The sequence below is a fragment of the Aythya ferina genome (assembly GCF_964211825.1).
Source record: "Aythya ferina genome assembly, chromosome: 1".
Taxonomy (NCBI): Eukaryota; Metazoa; Chordata; class Aves; order Anseriformes; family Anatidae; genus Aythya; species Aythya ferina.
In genome coordinates, this window is record NC_140296.1 from 145,819,180 (window position 1) to 145,838,928 (window position 19,749).

The window sequence follows — 19,749 nt, forward strand, 5'->3', positions numbered from 1 at the left end:
TGCACACACACAGTGATAGCCACCCATGCTCCATGCTGCAAATCACATATCACAAGGTCACGTAAAGTCTGTGGTAACCACAGCAGAGATTCACAGCTGTGAGAGAACAGATGATGCTTACATTGCTGCCTTAAATAGGGTTGTACACAACAGAAAAATAGATTTAAGCATGCTGCTGGAATACTGATTTTAAAATAAGTAGATTATATGGACTCTGCTGGAGGAGCTGCTTTGCTCTGGGGAAGATGCCTTCTGATGCTTTAACTGCTCTAGTTGCAATGGACTTGAAATGTGGAGGTACCACCTTCACAGACATTTACAGTGCTAAGCAGAAAATACAGGCTTCCTTCAAGACATTTAAGAAAAAAAATAAAAATAAAAATAAAAATCCAGCCTCTTGAGACTGCAATGCTTACCTCCAAATTGCTTCTTCCAGTTGCAGGGAATTTTACACTTCTGAGTCTTGGTGGTTTGCTTGCACTCTGCCCCAGTGCGGGTGCCCTCGCGTGTTCCCAGGCCACAGTCCCCATTGGTGGGCACACAGACACTCCACTGCCATTCCCCACAGTCAGACTTCTTCGCCTTTTTCTCTGAACAAAGACAAGGAAGCAAACCCAATCAAGAGAAGTGGTCAGTACCCACAGCTGACAGAGCAGCTTCCCTTTACTAAACATGTTAAACAGTCACAGCACCTGAAAGGGTGACTAAGGAAATGGTTTGTAAAACTGCTTCACCAGCAAAAGATCTGCCATCCTTTTCACAGTTGTGCAGAGCCAGGTCAGCCTCTTAGGCTTGGATTCCAAAGCAGGGTGAATTGTTCAAATTCAGTCCCACTACTACATCTAACAGTCAGAGAAGATTCTCACCTTCAGAATGGGGAGTCATCTAGACCCCCCCTCAGGGACCATTGACCAAAACAAGGAGAGAGCACTCAGAAAGGGACTCTCTGTTTCCCATAACTGATGTAAATATTTTCAGTTTCATCTGAAGCACTCCACACTGCACAGATAAGGAATTTATGTGTATTGGGATTTGAGCACCTCTAGGGAATAGCAGTGGGTTACAGGCTTTTCACTTGGTGAACACCATGTTACAATATGTGAACACCATGTTACAATATGTCTCTAATGGCAAAGAACAAACTACATGGAGAAGGGCACAGGGTTCATGGCACGTTAATGCAAGTTACTTATGGTTATTGATCTTCCTGCATGTAAATGGTCAGAATCTTATCAGTACAGCTTGAAACGCTGATAACCTATAGTGGTTTTGTTACTCAGGGACAAACGTAAGAAGCAAGATTTCATTTAAATCCTTACACTCAACTCTGATGAGAAAAGACAGCAATGTTATGAAATTGAAATGTTCACAAAAATAATAAATTAGTCCCCCAAATAACACAAGTAATTGTAGATAACCTTATACGGAGTGGATTTGCCTTTTAGTTATTGCATATTTTTTCATGCTTCCTTACAGCCACAGTGGTTAGAAACACTCATTTTTAATGGGAATGCTCACAAATCATTATTAACCAGTATGTTAGCAGCCTGTAAATAATAAGACCTCAAGAAAAATGCCATTAAGATGTGATCCTTAAAAACCATCAAAACTGGGTTTGACGGATGTGAGTTTTCCACTCTAGGCCTGTCTCTTGCGACGAGGTCTGAGTTCATCACTAACAGAGAGCACTTACTGCTGGATATCTGGCTGTCTATCTGCAGCACTGAGTTAGTTCAAACCTTTGCTGAAAGATTTCCATATCATGCAGCATTGGTGTAGTATTTACTTATACCACACTGAACAAGTAACATGATAACTGCTCTTTCATCACACATGTGGCTCTCCTTAAGTCAAGCAGGAACCCATTCCCAGAGCAAATTTTAAGGAAAGCTGCTTTGCAATACCCAGTCTCTGATGAACTGAGGACTCCTGTCACTGGGGCTCTCAAGCTGCTAGCTTTCAAGGAAATTAATTTCAGTTTTCCTATTTAATATAGAATAACATGTCAAAGCTACAAATCCCTATCCTGCATATTAAAAGGTTAATGAATGCTCTGAATTTCACAACAAAACAAAAAACATATGACGTTCTTCCACACATCCAATGTAGCTCAGGGATTAACCCTGAGTTAACTGGACCTTACCTGGCTTCTCTTTCTTGCCAGCCTCAGTGGTACTCACTGCTGCCAGAATGAAAACAAGTGCCAGGAGGGCAGCTGTGAACAGCCGACGTTGCTGTTGTTGCTGTGGCATTCTGGGGAACAACAAGACAGAGTAAAAAGAGGTTTGGTTAGATTGCAAAAAGTGGGACCCCATCTAAACTGGGGGAAGCTCTTGGTGGAAGCTCTGCTTCAGGGCCTGAAGACACAAGCAAGTCAAACACAATTAGCCATTGACAAAATTAACAATTACTTTCCTTTCAAAGAGAATACAAAGATTCTTAACATTTATTTTCCATCCCTTGTACCAAATCCCTGATCTACAGCACTGTGGATGAGTTTTGCCCAGAAAAGTCAATAATTATTGTTCTCTGCTAGAAAGCATCACAGCCTCTTGATGGGCCTGGAACTTCTCTCATCTTTCATGATCTCTGGCTGTGATTTATTGTGTAAAACTACACACAGCATATAGTTTGTGTTCTACTTTATCCGTTCATACAAAGTAGGGAATGTTACATAGTCTACCTTACAAGTCTACCTTGCAAGGTTCTTATTAGGCTTACTCAACATCTGAAAAGAATTTTTTTTTAAAGAAAAAGACTTGCATAGGTTATATGTGATGCATTACCTTAATTGTTATTGGCATGTTGCTATCTGTCTTCTCCTCCCCCACCAATTAGTGTCTCTTCTTAATAGCAGTTAAGCTAATTGACTAAAATGCAAAATGGGCACAGAGATAGGACTTGTGCACACAGAGGCTATCCACAGCATTCTAATGAACCCCAAAACTGTATTTGGGAAACAAATATTTAAATACAGGGGGGGGGGGGAAAAAAAAAGAAACAAACAAAAAAAAGATTTAAAATCCTTTGCTTGGAGGTGAAGGATCAGTTATTAGCCAATCACCAAAAGTTACTCAAAGCTGTCTGACTTAAATGTGTCAGATCTGGATTTTAGCCTGTATCAGGAGTGTGGACAGCAGTTTGAGAGGGGATCCTTCCACTCTATTCAACTCTGGTGAGGTCACACCTGAAATACTGTGTCCAGTTCTGGGCTCCCCAGTACAAGAGGGATATAGAATTTCCAGAGAGGGTTCAGTGTAGAGCCACAAAGATGATTATAAGACTGGAGCATCTGTGTTACAAGGAAAGACTAAACAACTTGGGCCTGTTTAGCCTAGAGAGGAGGAGATTGAGAGGGGGATCTTATCAAACTCTACAAATACCTGAGAGGACAATGTAAAGAGGATGGGGCGAAACGTTTCTCAGTGGTGGCCACTGGTAGAACAAGGAGTAATAGGTATAAATTGAATCACACAAGGTTTCATCACCATATGAGGAAGAACTTTATGATTTGGGTGACAGATCAGTGGAACAGGCTGCCCAGAGAGGTTGTGGAATCTCCTTCTTTGGAGATACTCAAAACCTGCCTGGATGTGATCCTGTGTAACATGCTCTAGCTAACTGTTTGAACAATGGTTTAGACAAGATAATCTCTAGAGATACTTTCCAACCTCAACCACTCTGTGAAATGGTTTACACACATTCCTTTCTCACTTGGCTATAGTTTGCATTGTCACATTGTGGCATCATTCACCTGAAAGTAGGGCTATAACAAGTACTTATGTGAAAACTGAGAATCCTCCCCCATTTCCCAGAAGTGTCTCTCTAGTAGGTAGCAGGGTACCAAGACAGTAGTCTAATGGTTGCTTGGATGAAAGGTCTCCCCAACCTTTTTATTTTTTATTTTATTTTATTTTTTTTCCAAAACAGATCTATGCCAGGACCTAGAAGGAGGCATCACCAGTGCTAGCCACTAAGATAGCCTTGAACACTCCACTAAACTGATACCACAGAGTTTAGAGGATATCTGAGATCATTTCACTGAGAGGAGAGAAATAATTCTCACCACAAACAAAGAACAAAATGTATCTGAAATTTAATTTGGCACTTCTCACTATTCCCTGCTGGCAACCATCTTGTTCAAAAGCAACATAATTGTAATTGACATGGAAAACAGGAGAGGAATCTGCAACACAGGGACTTTTAAGTATCTATCTTTAGATTGATAGAGAGATGTTAGAAGCCAGATGACAAAATTTAATAGTTTTGTTTCAGTATAGTTCATGTGCAAGCTACAAGATACCTGGCATTCAAGTGCCTAAAGCAGCTGTCATTAACCCCAGTTTGGTTTACCGAAAAAAGGACAAACAGTGTTCCCAGAGATCTCAAACAGAGCCTGAAGCTGAGGCACACATGAATCCTTTGTAAGGTTTGTTTGTTTGCTTTGTTTTCTTTCACTGTATGCTTCCAACTAGAGCCTCTTCTGTTTTAAAGAAAATGAAATTAATAAATAAATACATAAATACAATATGCAATAAGAAAATAACAAATCTGCCTTTTTATTCAACTCATTACACAAACTGGATCTCCATAATTAAACATAGTTACAATACAGTTAAGACTTGACCTTTCCCCCTTTAGCCCCTATTCCTTGGAGAAACGTCACCACCAGTAGCACTGCACCTCACCTCACATCCCATTTTCACTACAATTTAACTTCTCACTTCCTCTCTTCCAAACAACTAACGCCTTAATTAAAGAAATATTAACAGCTTGTGTGAAAACAAAAAGGGAAAGAGAGACAAATAGTTCTGTAATCTCAAGGCACTGTCACATGATGAAGCAAGGCAGCACTAGGGGCTTTGTAGCTCAGGGTGCCACCAAATGCAAAGAAATACATGAACTGTGCTGAGAGTTTCTTTCTGCATCATTGCTGCTCACCCCGAGGACCTGGGATGCAGTAATGCACAACCCCACAGGCTGCCAGAGTCACTGGGAGCTGTGAATATCTATCTCTAGGGAAGCTGATTTACATTGAGTTGAAAGAGACTCAAATTCAAATCTCATTGATATTATTTTCCACAAAATTGCCAGGAAAAATACCTGGGTTGTAGAGTCTGAAATGCTCCAGAAGCCCTATAAACAAAACCTCATGGAGCCCTGATGTAGCATATTTGCCAAAGTCTCCCTGCAGCCAAAATCCTTGCCAAGCTGTCTAAGGAAACACTAGACCTGCAGACATGTGTATCTCTCTGGCAGAGGGAGCCAGGCTGCTTCTTAACTGCCTTTGCTATTAATTATAAGCAAGAGGAAAACCATGTTGCACAGAATGAAGCCTCATCTTACACCACACAAACACATCAAATCCAACATAACAGGTGAGACAACAGAAATTTACATCATTGTTTTGTACATAATAGAACAGCAAGGGCAGGTGCTCCCATGAAATTACAAATATGGATAACATTTCTAGTTCAACCTTTGATTTAAAGAACTGTCAAAGATATTAGTAGCAAATGGACTCTTTGACGTTTTGATTTTTGTAATGAGACTTTCATCTATGACAATGGTAACAAGATCAGGTGATATTTACAACCAACAGGAAGAGAGAAAAAAAAAGAAAGAAAGAAGAATTTTGTGGTGGGATGAACTGCAAGAAACAGCAAAGAGAAAAGGTAGAGAACAAAAAGCTTAGAACAGTTTAAATGATGAGTTAGACCAAGATCAGAGAGAGAGAGAGAGAGAGAGAGAGATTTAATAAGAAAAGACAGTGCTAAAACCATGAAAGGAGCACCAAAACAGAACTACAGAAGACAGAAATGGTTAATGAGAGTTAAACACTGAAACAGAAAGCATTAGGAAAGAATGAAGTGTGTAACGAGGTGAGAACTGAAGCCCAGCTGAGATGCACTGTAGCAAATAGCTTCTTCAAACAACTCTGAGGCATAGGAATTACTTCAATCTTACAGCTGATTTCCCAATCAATCTCTGCTTGGGAGACCAAAAAATAAATGGGGGGGGGGGTGAGAGGGGGTGCAGGGAGAGAAGAGGTGGATGAGTTCATCCACCATCCATCTACACTGAGAACCTGAGAGAGTCAGGCAGAAGTCACACTACGTGTAGAGTTTAAAGAGCTTGAGCCTCCACTACAAACCCCTCATGGCCTCCTGACCTGATTTTACAATTACACACATCTTTCATGAACCTGATTCATTAAATCATTCGTTTCCTGTGATAACTATAGTTCACATGACTAGGTGCACCAACTCTTCTAAGAAATATCTATCCCATGGACACACATCCCAACTCTAACGGAGATCCAAATTGGTATCCACATAGGGTAGCACAGTGGCAGGCAGACACATCCACTTGTAGAAACACTACAGACACTTTCATGCAGTCACCAACAACCCAAGAAAAAAAAATAAAAATTACTCTCTCCAGCACAGAACCCTGCAAATGCAGCTTGTGTTCTCTATACCTAAGTTAGCAGCCCAAGACAACCCTGATGTCCCTGATGTTTTCACACTGCATTCCTTAGACCTTTGGACTTCAGTTAATGCAAGTTGTAGTCCCTGGAACAAACTCACACACGGTTTCTCCATTTCTCACCTGCTCCAATCAGAATAAGTCTTTTCCTGAACACTAGCATCCAGAACAAAATAGACAATTTTGGATGAGGATCCATTGGTGAGCAGCAGCCTTTATTTTTCCTATCCCTACTGAAGTTAGCATATGCAGCATATCCTAGGATCACATATGCCTTTTGCAGGTGGCTTTTTTCCTGTTAATATCTATTACTCAAAATCTCTTCCCTTCGTCTGTTCTTCCCAAAGCAACTGGCAAGGCCCCAGCTTATAGAAATAAGTGTCTTATTATTAGTCCATATGAGTGTAATCTCCCACTCCAAGTCTTGTCACGTGATTTAACCCATCCATATCCTCCAGTTCCTTCCAATAAAATATACCAAACACCATCTGTGCTGACAATGCTGTTACCCTGCAAGTATTGTAATGCTATATGTATTGCTGTTCCTTAATACAGGCCAGAGGCTTTGTAATGAGTTTGCAAGGCCTTGAGACTGAGGCTTGTCATGGTTTGCTCTGTCCAAGCTTTCTTTAATCTATCCATAGCTTTGTCACATTTGGTTTAGCTGCAGCAGCAATTTTTCTAATTGACCAACTGGCTATGGCTAATTTGATTTACTTTTGTTTATCTTTGCGTGGAGCCGCTCAGGTTTTATGACTCTATTACAATAATGTACTGTAAAGAAATATAGGCTGTAAAGAAATATAGGTACAAGAACAGGCATGGACTTGACAATGCAGACCTCAAAGCTATAAAAGAAATCTCACCAATGGTCAGATAAAGAAATGAAGACCTGTAGCTGAAGAGAAATAGGAGTAAGAAAGAGAACAAAGAAATAGTTTCTAATATACGCAAAAGACAACACATATATAGTAAGCTTGGCTATAACACGGAGCCACAGACCAATGGAGAAACAGAAAGGTACAAAAGCAGGTCATCAAACATTTAAAACCAACCCTAAGATGATCCCAAAGTAAGGAGAAAGGAACCATCAACATGGACATCACATTCCTCCTGGGAAAGGACTCTAGATGCTGAAAGGTCACCATAGCATCACCAACACTATAATGAAAACACTGACCTCAGGGCTCAAAGAAGCTGGGGAAGGGTTAGGATAATATCAGGAAAAGCAGTTGAATCATAGTGTATGTATGTATGTGTAACTATTTTAACTGCTATTATTATATTTGATAGACATATTCTTTCTCCTTCTGTAGTAATTATATTTAGACTAATAATAATTCTTGCATCAGACTGCTAAGGTTTCAATCATATGAACAAAATTCTCAATGCAAATATGTATAAAAGGACACAAAAAATATTACTCCTTGGCCACAAGCAATATTTTGAGCATCCTATGATTCACAATTTATTACAATATCATTTTCATCCCATGATCATGAATAAATAAAATGCATCCCTAAAGCATACTTAAGTAATTCCTACAGCCCAGTATTTCTCTTCACATCACTGTTCATTTTGATTCCTCTATAAACTCCTTACGAATGTTAGGACAACCTTTTGCGTTGATACCCACCCACCCCCCTTATATTTTTTCTCGATTGAATTAATTTATCATCGAGTTCTGAAACAAATACTTTAATAAGTTATGGTTTGATTAGTCGCAGATTAGTCACAGCTAGAAAAATCAGTTTTTAAGTGAGGTAGTTTGGGAGATCAATCTCCTTTCAGTAAGCACATGCCATGTTTAATGAACATTTACATCTATTTCTTAAATATTTACTTATTCAAAACACTATTTATTTTGCAGTCTATTGGGGCAGATTAACAGGTCAGCAGTTACCTGAATCCACTTATTTCTTCTTTCTAAAATATAAATATTGTATTTGTTATACTTCAGTTATACAAAAGCTGGAAGCATTTGATGCATGTTTTAACAATCATTTCTAACAAACCCAAAATGTCAACTGCCACTTTTGCAGTTCTCTAAGATGGAAGTAGTTTTCTCTGTAAAGAAGAAGTTGAGAGGCTGAAATGAATTTCTTCGGAGTTTGACTTCTGCAACAGTTGCAGAAACTTCTGCTTCCCCAGTACGCTCTCATTCACAATGTGACACGTGCCTCTATATCCTACGTGATCTCCCGTATTGAAAACTGAGACAAATGCTTACTCACTTTCAGAGCTAGACCTTTGTGAACTGTAATCACCCCACTGTAAAGTGTTCACCCTCCACCCCACACACGTTTACTCTATTGCATTTGTTAGTAACAGGAAGAAAAATAAATAAATAATAATATTAAAAAAAAAAAAAAACCACTGTGTTTGCCTTGAAATTTCCCTTGAAAGACTTAAGTCAGCTTGATTTTTGTTGATTCTCAGCAGCAGGCCACTTCTGGACTTTAAAGACACTGCCTTCCTGGGTGATCAGTATGTTTTCCACAATTCGTTCAGGCTCCTGATAGCCCTTTAATGGATTGATTCCCAGTTACGCTTGGAATTACTCTAGGGGCTTTCTTTTCCTTCTCTTTCTTGAGGAAACAGATTATTTTTAATTTGATACCAAGATCTGAAAAGGTCCTTTATTAAAAGTCTTGCTTTGGGCCAACACATTTTACCAGTTCAACTAATTTCTTTAAAAATTTATTTTAAAACTGAAACTTTATTTTAAAACTGAAAAGCTTAGACTTTTTTAGTTTATGATCCAATGTAATATAACCTGAATCAGCTTATTAACATTTCATACTAATGGTTATTTTTAAGGATGAGTTTTGTGGTTATACTGAAATAAACTCTAAAATAGCATCAACATTTAAAAGTCCTGTGGTAGGTAGTAAAGAAATCCTATCCACAGATACCTAGCCCCTATTACTACTAGGGCTTTTTGCCATCCAATCTAAATGTAGAAAGATAAACCCTTCTATAATGGGAATTACAGTTCTCTTCTATAACAAGAATATTATATTTTCCTCATGCATAACTCTACCAGGACTTCTAACTACATCCACCTTTGGGTTGACATTAAAAACACAGACATTTCACTGTACTCCTCCAAATTAATTCTGAATCATGAGTTCTATCCTCTGTATACCAGTAGTATTTATTTGATTACTGACTATCATTAATTTTGATTATAGCTACATCATTTTTACTCTGATTTCTACTGGGACATACTTTTCAAGCCCTGGCTTCTGGCCATGTTTACAGTTTCAACATGTACCTGGGCTAACCCAATGATATTTGCATGTACTCCACCTTTTTCCATTTTCTTCAATTCATTGCACAGACCACTTCCATCTGATATTTCTGTCTGATCTCGCACAAATGTCTTTCAGGTACCAGCTTTTCCTTATGTGTCTTCCACCCTAACCACTTCAGTTATCAATACGTAACATATTTCTTTGTTATAGCTGTCCCTCCACTATAATACTGTTTCTTTATCTAATGCTACATGTTTATTAACTTTATTTTTCCTTTCTGGGTACTGTAAGTAGACATGGAAATGACACACGTTTCTCTGTATGCTTCCTTATGGGTAAAGTTCCCCAAGCCCTCCTCATGGCACAAAGCCTTGAGCCAGCTTGCTTATCTCCATCATTTAGTTGCACTTCCACAGGTCAAGAAATGCTGTGCTCCTTTCAAACAGAAATATAACTTTCTGTTTAAACCACTAAGCCTATACACAAGCTAAGTTTTCTGAGGAAAGTACCTTTAATTATAGTATCGTTTGGTAGACAAAACAGTTGCTATCTGTCTTGAAAAAAAAAAAAAAAAAAAAAAAAGCCTTCTCATTTCTCACCATGATTATGTTTCAGAATCATTTTATTAAAGAAAAACCTATTAGAGCAATTATGAAACACTGAGTTTCCATATATCAAATTAAATAATGAAATGATATTAATGATATTTTACCTTCATCTAGGAAGAGTGGGGGAAAAAAAAAAAAAGGAAAAAAAAAAAAAAAAAGCATTTGTTCAGAGTCCTGCAATCCTCTACAAAGCATAATCTTTGTCCTCAATTCTCTTGCACCTTTTACTTTCCTCTGAGGGATCATTACAGTTCTATAACATGACATGACATTTTGGGACCTGCACCAGCAACACCAAATAGCAATAGCTACTTGTCTTGGTCTGCGTGCTAACAAGTTAGTTGAAAGTGGTGTAGGAAATTCCAAACCCTAATGGAGAAAAGGTCCTTGCATTTCAGCTGCAGGAGAACGGCTGCTTGCAGGGTTCACATCTCAACTCCAGCCTCCAGGTCACAGTTCCAACACACATGAAACACTGCAGCCAGCAGGTTGCTCTGTTTGGCAAAGCAATACAGAATTTAAGCTAACAGGAATATCTCAGCTTTTCTTTTTTCTCTCTCTTTTTTTTTTTTTTTTTTTTTTTTTTTCTTCTTTCCATTTTTCCATCTTCCACTTCACTTCCCTGTGTGGGGGAAAAGAAGGGCCACCCCACATGGAGGCAGTTCCAGCAATGCTCTCCCCTTTTTGTAGAATCAGGGAAGCTGCTAAATGGTAGCTAGTAGGGAGGAGGCAATTGCCTCAAATGAGAACCAGTACTGGAAGGAGCTGCAATGTATTCGGTGGTGTAGTAGTAAATAATAATAATAAAGTATAACGATCTGTTTTTTGCTATAGATCAGCCAGGGAGAAGTAGGAAAACTTTAGAGAGCTGAAATTTTATTTGGTCAACTTTCTTTTTCTTTTTTTAACCAGCATTTACCTTCAGCTACAGCACAGGGCACCCATAATAGCAAGCCACAATCAAACAGTTAGCTTAAAAGTAAAAATAAAATCACAGTATGACCCTGCTGATAAGCCCAAGTCAAACACTTCACTTCAAAAATTGCAGTGTGCAGCTTGGGGACTACATTTTCCAATATGTAATCAACTTCACATTCTCTTTCCAACATAGGCATCATTAAGGGCCAGAAAAAACAAGCACTGAGGCCAGCAGGTTATACCAACGCTATACAAATGAGCAGGGAACTAAGAGAGGCACAACTGAAGAAAATGATTTAAATGTAAACAAAGAAAAAGTTGAAAACAATGATCAATTAACATGCCTCATCTAGCTTTGTTCAAGTAAATAAGCTAAAGTAATTAGTTAACTTGTGGATAACAGTTCCCCTAGCCTTTGATATTTACGTAATCAATTGCATGCTTTTCTCTTGCATCAGGCTAGGGCAAACACATGCTGTGGATATTTTATACTTCTGGTTCTCCAGACATAAATTAATAGTTCAAGCTGATAACAGATACCCCTGGGAATTCTACCTTTTAGTGCAGACCACCATAAACTCAGAATGACTCAAGATTCAAGGAAAAAGTAAAAAAAAAAAAAAAAAAAAAAAAAAAACCAACACTTTTTTCCACTGAAAATGTTTTGTCAGAATTGAAATGTTTCACGTAGAACAATTTTAACAAGAAAAGACAGCAAGTTTATGAAAGTATTTTTGTAAATTAAAATAAAATTATTTTTGTTCTTATTAGCTTATTAGTATTAAACTATATTCCCTACAATAAATATATATATATATATATATATACACACATACTGGCTTTACAAGGTGTCCTACTTATTTCACCCTCATCCACAATGCACACATTTACTTCCTCTGGTATCCTCATGGTGGGTCTGAGTAAGTCAGTGGGAACAAACACTGACTTCTGCAACTGCCTCATGTATTGACCTTCCTCTCCCACAGCACTAGTTGAAAGACTTAAATATATATATATATATATATATATATATATATATATATATATATATATTAAAAAAAAAAAAAAAAGAAAAAGAAAAATTTCAGTTCATACAGCTGTATTCCTAGATCCTATCAGGAAGGCCTCTTTTAAGCCACTTCTCTGTGATTTTTTTTTTCTTTCTGCTCTGCTCTTTCCACAACAATCACACCTGCTGTGTCACTATCTATGAAGTCACACAAAATTTCTTTACATTTTCATTTTTCCAAGACTAGAGATGAGATTAAACAATCCTGGATTTGATCAGCGAACACCTAGGCAGACAACAGGAGACCCACATCTGTTCTCTCCAACATTTTTTTGTCTCATTTATAGGAAAGCCAAGCTCCTGACTCAACTCTCCTGTGCATCATCTGCATCCATATGTCTCTTCTGGAGAATCTGTATGTTGTAGTCATGTTTCCACAACCATCAATAAATCATCTAATCTCCTTCAACACCTTTACAGCTTCTCCAATGTACAGAAAATAAAACTGCTTGATAATAGCAGAAGGTCCAAGCATGCCTATTTGGGGAAGAACATGCTCTTATTCTTTCTGCCTCCCTTCCCACCCCTCCAGCTACTGTCTTTGCTTTAGCTAACAGTCTTCTTGTTGACTGAAATGTTAAGACATACAAGGTATTTTTTCATGGTTTTGCAACTCCTCTGACAGAAGGAGTTTTGCTACTACTTGGCTACCAAGAAACTACAGGACCAGAAAAGGGCAAATAAACATCATAATACAGAATCTTTTGTTATAAGGAGCACAGCTGACATCTACTTGGACAGCTAATGTGTTTTCATCTACCTGAGATGAATTTGGGTACCTACTGGAAATGAATGAGAAAGGGGTGGCATATTCCATCCAGTTGGTAAACACAGAAAAGAATTTCTCATTGTCTCTGTCAGGCCAAGAGCAAGTGTTCTTCACTATTCTAAATCTATTGAAAATGAATAAGCTTGAGAGGCCTCATTTTCTTTACTGCAGTATTTGTAACAATGCCTATGGATAACAGTTAAAAAAAAAAAAAAAAAAGGAACAGAAGCAATCAATGCATACAACTATTTTTGTAATTAGGACCACAGCCAAGGGCTATTACTTCTACCATGAGGAAAAAAAACTGTGTGCAGATATAACCTGATATCACCACAGTCCCAGTCAGTAGTCACATACTGTTATGGAGAATGCATCACAATTAGAGAGCTGTTTAAACTGTGATATGATTTTCCTTACAAACAGCTGCACCATACAGGCCAGGCAGCTACCTCCACTGTATTATCATTTTCTTTTTCTCTTTCTGCCCCAGTGAGGATGTTTTCAGCTCAATAGCAATATAGGCAAATCACAGCATTTGTCACTGTCCTCACTTCTCCATCTATGAAACAGGAATAATACCACTTGACTCCTTCGAAAAACACCGTGGCACCCATAATGAAAAAGGTGTATATTCTATACACCCAAAATAAGATAGCCCATTTCGTTATTTCCTCTACTTATTATGGCTCCCAGTCTCCTTCACTGTCTGACTATTCAAATGCCATTCCAGAATATGCAATACAATCAGAACCCTATTTAAGCTGAAAGCACATGCCTCAAGCCTCTCACCTATGCCCTCTATTAATCTTTTTGAGGTACTGCACATTTTGAGGTACTGCACATTTTTTTTACGCCAGACGAACTATTGCTTCAAATGACAAAAATCTCACGGTATAAGGGACAACTATGCAAAAACGAATGAGGAAAAAAATATATACATGACATGCAAATGAATATTTTTTTAGCCACATTGTAGCATAGGGCTACAATGTGTTTTTCAGTCAAATTTCTCCAAAAGCAGGTTTGCTCCTCTGCCGGTCAGAAAGGAAACAGCATCTCCAAGGCACATACACTCTCCTACCATAGTATCAGTCAGAAAAGAAAGAGAAAACCCCAGGCCTCAGCTTCTTCAACTGGTATTCCCCAGACTCCGAGCCTTTCCTACTTAGTTAGGGCTTTAAGAACAGCCTCTCTTATTCCAGTGCAATTTAGCAACCACCCAGAAAGGAGCCTACCTTGAATTCATAAAGGGACATGGACCATGGCATTTTATAGCAGCAAGAAATGAGTTGGGATTGAGAGCAACTCCCTTTTCAAGTATGGGAGCCTGGCCAATGTCCACAACCACTGTAGGACTCTAGGAAGAGCTGCCATTTCTACTCCTGTTACTTACTTTACCTGCATTAAGCTTCATATTTCTATCCAAGGCAGGAAAAAAAATATATTATTATTGTGGCTATACCATTAGATGCAGACAGCAGAAGATGAACTTATAGAGTATGTGATATATAGGGATGAGACTTCAGAGTAGCCACATTGTGTTTTAGCCACATTGGGCTCTTTTGTATACTCCATTAAAAAAAAAAAAAAAAAATTGGAAGTAAATACAGAGCTGCATACTCCCACCAAAATGCTGTTAGCTGAACAATAAATCTGCTTGCTGTTGTAGGAGTACAGTTTAGAGGCCGCTGTGCCTGTCAGCTGTCTTCCAGCTACACAACAGGTCAAAATACTTGTGATCTTTTCTATGTCTGTTTCCATCTAGCTGGTGGGAGAGAGGGGGATATGAGGGGAAATTGACTGATTAGCTTTCCTCATCTCTTGGAATGCACCTGGGGGAAAAAATGAGGAAACCCCTTTTGACTAAAAATTCTCTTTATCTGACATCCCTTCTTTAGTTTGATGTCCACCATGTAGCTCTGTTCTTTTAATTATCCTTCCAAGTCTCATCTTCTCAATCCCAGATGATCTCTCCTTTTACCTTCACTCCTTGATCCTTGTACACACATTTTTTCAGAGAATCAATTCATGAGTCACTCTACATCTTACAGCTGCTTCAGGTCACAGAATACTCTCTTAGGACCACTAAAACAATTCTTTTTAAACAAAAACAAGTTGCCTCTCCAAACTGGAAGACAGTGTTCATCAAACCATTTAAAGTTTAATGTTCCTAAGTTCCTAAGAGAAGTCATGTCATTTTAAAGCCAGACATATCTAATTCCATCCATGTTTAGAAAACAAAGACTTATATCTAACATTGGAGGAAAACTAGGCAGGAGCACAAAGGAAAAAATGGTGGGGGTTATTTATACTATTAAATATTTAAGAGAATAATTAGGTAGGAAAACCATACACACCAATAATCAGAGAACTAAAAAATTATTAACTAATGTAAAGCGTGCAAGACAAAACTGAAAATCTTCTTAAGATGTGGGCAGGCAAATTTGTATTTCTCCGTATTCACTGTCCAAGCAAGAGATAGAAAATCTCAGCAAGACAACTGGAGATTTTGACAGCTGACAGAGAGAACTGAACCCACCATTATCCTGGAAGTCCAAACAGGAGAACAGGATAGCCAAAAAAATTAATAATAATAACAAACAAAATGGAATTGAAGATGATCATCTGCAGTGTACAGAGTTAATAGCCAGCCGAGAAGAAAAATGATACAAAGCCTATTTTTTTCATTTTATTCAAGATTCAGATTGATAAAAATGCAACAGGTCAGACTTGAAAAGCTTTCCCCAAAGTTGTTTTTCCGAACCACGATGCATAGAGATATTTTTATTATTTTTTTAAAAATAAAGTCCAGATTCTATGCAGACGTGGCAAGAATTGTAACAAACTGTATCATCACAGTATCACAGAATAAGCACAGTGAACGCCAGAATTACAAGACTGAGTTTAGGAAGAAAACAGTTGGCATTTTTAACCTCTGAACGGAGGTTACAGCCCTGGAGGAGGTTGTACTACTGCTGGAAGGCAGCTTTGATTTGAATGGAGTTCTTATTATCATATAAATACGGCAATTTTTTAAAAGCTATACACCAAAATGTAATAATAACTGGGAAAAAAAAAAAAATCAGGCTGAGAACAGCTCAGATTTGCTGTTGATCTACTGGTTGGTTGTTTCCAGAAAGTATCCTTTCTCACTTCCCTCCAAACTAGGCTGTATTCAGCTTTAGACTTTATATAATAGCATCCAGCCAAAAGCTATTTGAGAAGCAGCCCTCTGGGACTTTGAAAAATGAGTTAGTTACACAAACTGAGCGCTAATTCGGTGGTAGAAAATAAAAGAAAAAAAAAGTAAAAATCATTTAAGGTTATGCTTTTTGTTGAATTTTATAATGATTTCAAAATAAAAATGTGAAGCTTGGAAGATCTGTCTTCAGATACTTTGTGATTGATAGAAGAGGTTTTGATTAATTTCTTACTTCTCAAGAGAGTCCTAGCTGCAGCTCAAAGATTTTTCAGGTGAGCACCTCAATCTCCCATGCAGAGGCTGTAACTCATTTCATAGTACAGATATTTCTAATGGCCTCAAAGGCATTTTCCTGGAAGAAAAGATTGTTGTGCCCTAGTAGCTATTTAAGTATTTTATACTACACGATTAGCTTTCACATGAGATTTGGAGAGGCCGCTGCTATAAAATGCCTTGTAGGATAGTATTTGCAGCATTCAGATATGCAAGATTTTGTCTGGGAGGAAAAAAATAAAAATAAAAAATGTTTCAAATCCAGCAGAGGGGGGATACAAATCAGGGCTCTTTCACTAAATGTTCTATGCAAAAGACCTGTATATAAGGGCAAGGCAGTACAATATAGAGTAACTTCACTACTCTTTCTTCCCTTGTCTGAGCAGCAGTTAGTCTTTTTTTTTTTTTTTTAAACTTAACCTGCAGTTATATGCAGCTGCATCTCATAGTTGCATTTCTTGGTGAATAAAATAATTGAGTGATTCAAGAGATTTTTCTTGAGAATGTCTCACATCAGCGTTGCAAGACAGTCCGTTTTTTTTCATGTATGAAAGAAATTGCTCATGCTCATGAAGGGAGGAGTTTTAGAACAAAGTTTCAAATTTTTCTGTTCCCTGAATGCTGCACTCAGTGTTAATTAGAGATTCAAGTGAGAGGACTCTGCAGGCTAAAACCTGCATTTCAGACTATATTCCTAAATCTGAAGCCCAGGTGGTCTCTTTAGAGGCTGCTGATCAGTGAAGCTCAAGGGATCACGCTGTTTACATCATTTTGGATGTACATTTTTTCTCTTCCTCATGTAGACTGCCATTTCTCCTCCTCCTATTCTTTTGCACTGCTATTACGTGCAGAAATTCAGTACTGTACTTCCCCATATGAAGAAATTGGCAAGGAAAGACTGTGTACTCTTGGCAGAAGTTTATCCTGGAATTATGCCAATAAGCAATCATTTTCTGGTTGCCACAAGCATTCCATTATTTCAGTTTGGCCATTCAGTCCACTCCAGTTCTGCTCTGTTAGTGCTTCCTTAATAAACCCCATTATCAGGGGCTTAGGCCTCAGTCATTTGAATTCATGCTCAGCTGGGACTTGGTATTCAGGGGCCCAGTCCGAATGTCCTTAAAAAAAATTTTAAACACTTACTTTGTCACAGAGCAGAGACAATGGTATTTCGTTGGCTGCAAGTTATATTTGCACTCTTGAAGACTTAAGAAAAGCTGTATTTTGAGACTTGTTTTATAAACACTTGGAGGCTTTGGTTCTGGCTAGAAGAGAAATGCGACAGCAGTCTTTTTCCTTTATGCTTCTCTGCATGTATGTGCCTGTTGTTTACCACAAAGATGGAGGAGGAAATGAAACTGTTTTAGTCACCTCGATTTTTTTGGGGAAAAATGAAAAGCCTGAGCCAGCACCCAGGGACAGTACCTGAGACAGCTCCCGGCCAGTGTGGGGCAGCCCCAAAGCCCCTCTACACAGCTCCGGCTCTGCATTCCCCCTGGCTTCTCCTCCTGAGAAGAGTCTGTGGCTTTAGGAACACCTCACACACACTAAGCTAGCAAGGTGACCGGCTCCAGGCTCTGCATTTCAAGCAAGCAACGTCAGCTGCGTTGCTGCACGCATCAATTAGGAAAAACAGTTTGCCAAGAGATTAGTTCTAAATCCCAGACTGTTGTCTTTGCCACTGAAAAAGCCACCTCCTTCCTCTCCTTTGCTCTCTGTAATTATAACCAGAAATGCAAACCTCGGAAAACGCAGCATCTGCCCTGCATCCTAATTAACGTGGCTGATCCGCTACTGCAAACTGACTTGCAGTGTGGAAGACACTGCTGGCTTGTTTCAGAAGTAAGAACAGGAGAAAACCAGAAAAGTATGATAAAAACATGTATGTGTATCAGACTTCTCAGGTGAAACCCTACTCCATTTGCTATTGCTAGTCACTCTGCAGGTTGCAGCAGAGTGTAGTCTAATATAGGAGGAGAAGGAAAGTACACAAGTTTTCCTCAAGAAAGGTGCTTTACTCCAGAGTCCCTTTAGGAAGGCTTTTTATCTTTGTTCCTATAAATCCATCTGAAACCCTTTGCTCCTATTGCTCATTCAGGAATTTGGAGAACAGCCTGGTAAAAGCTGCAGTCCAGGGACTGCATCAAGACCATTCACTGCTGCAGTAGTAACGAAGGGGAGTTTGTGTGCAGCTGCAAAGCCAGTTTCAAGAGCTCCTGTCTGGGCCCTGGGGCACTCATCAGAACAAGGAGCTCCTGAAGACGGGCTCTGGGTTCATCCCGTGCACCAGAACTACACAGAGATCAGACTGGAGACACCAGAAGTGCAGTTGCTTCAAGCAGGATCAGAGTCACACAAAACTCTGAGATTGCAGCTGTCTAAAATTAAAACTGGAGCAGCAGACCTTGTAAGATCTCTACTGAGTTTGACGTGTTTCATGAGGCAGTAGAGAGCTGCATACATCTGTAACTCTAAATGGCCCTTCCCACTGGCACTTTGTTTCAAATTTCTTCACTGATGTTTAATAGACAGAAAAGTATCGTGGTATGCATGGCCTTTACAATTTCAGTAAAATGGGAATTGTTTCGATGACTCTCCCAAGAATATGGTCCTACTTAACTACTGAGCTATGTTATTTCTCCTCTTCTTTGTGAATATGCTAAGAATAATGATGGGGAAATAAAAAGGCCCTAATAAAACTGCAGTAGCCAAAGAAGTTAATAGGCATGAATGGGGTGGGGGAGGAGGCATACAGGAGTTAATTAAAAAAAAAAAAAAAAAGTGGAGGACATTAACTTTACACCAAAGTTATCAAGAGCTATGATGAGTCATCATTTTATTTCTCTGCAGCTCAGAAATATAATGCAATCTATCCATCCTTGTATTGGCAACAACCAATGGGAGAGATTTCCCCAGCCATACTACAGAAATTTATTAAAAAACCCCAACCACAAGGTTAGTATAATCTATCTTGAATTAAATGCATGATCTCTCATTAGAGAAGATAATTCAAAGGTCCTCGAGGTAGACTCATTTGCAATATCTGTATAGGTGCAATACAGCATTGCCCTCTGCTGGATTTTAAGCTGCCTACTTGTGCTAAAGTTGCCTCTGGCTGAGCTTTAAAGGATGATTTCTAAACAAGCACTGTAATCATCACAGGG

General features: G+C 38.7%; 1 protein-coding gene across 3 annotated transcripts in view; it reads right to left on the reverse strand.

Moving 5' to 3' along the window:
- Nucleotides 1–19,749, reverse strand: part of PTN (pleiotrophin) — a 70,556-nt gene that overhangs the window by 16,216 nt on the left and 34,591 nt on the right. For all 3 annotated transcript variants that reach the window (XM_084533141.1, XM_084533143.1, XM_084533142.1), the window contains 2 exons: nt 2,144–2,253; nt 417–590 (listed from right to left, as the gene is read on the reverse strand). In XM_084533141.1, the coding sequence (XP_084389267.1) occupies nt 417–590; nt 2,144–2,252 (283 nt within the window). In that variant the 5' untranslated portion in view covers nt 2,253. The remainder of the gene's footprint in view (nt 1–416; nt 591–2,143; nt 2,254–19,749) is intronic.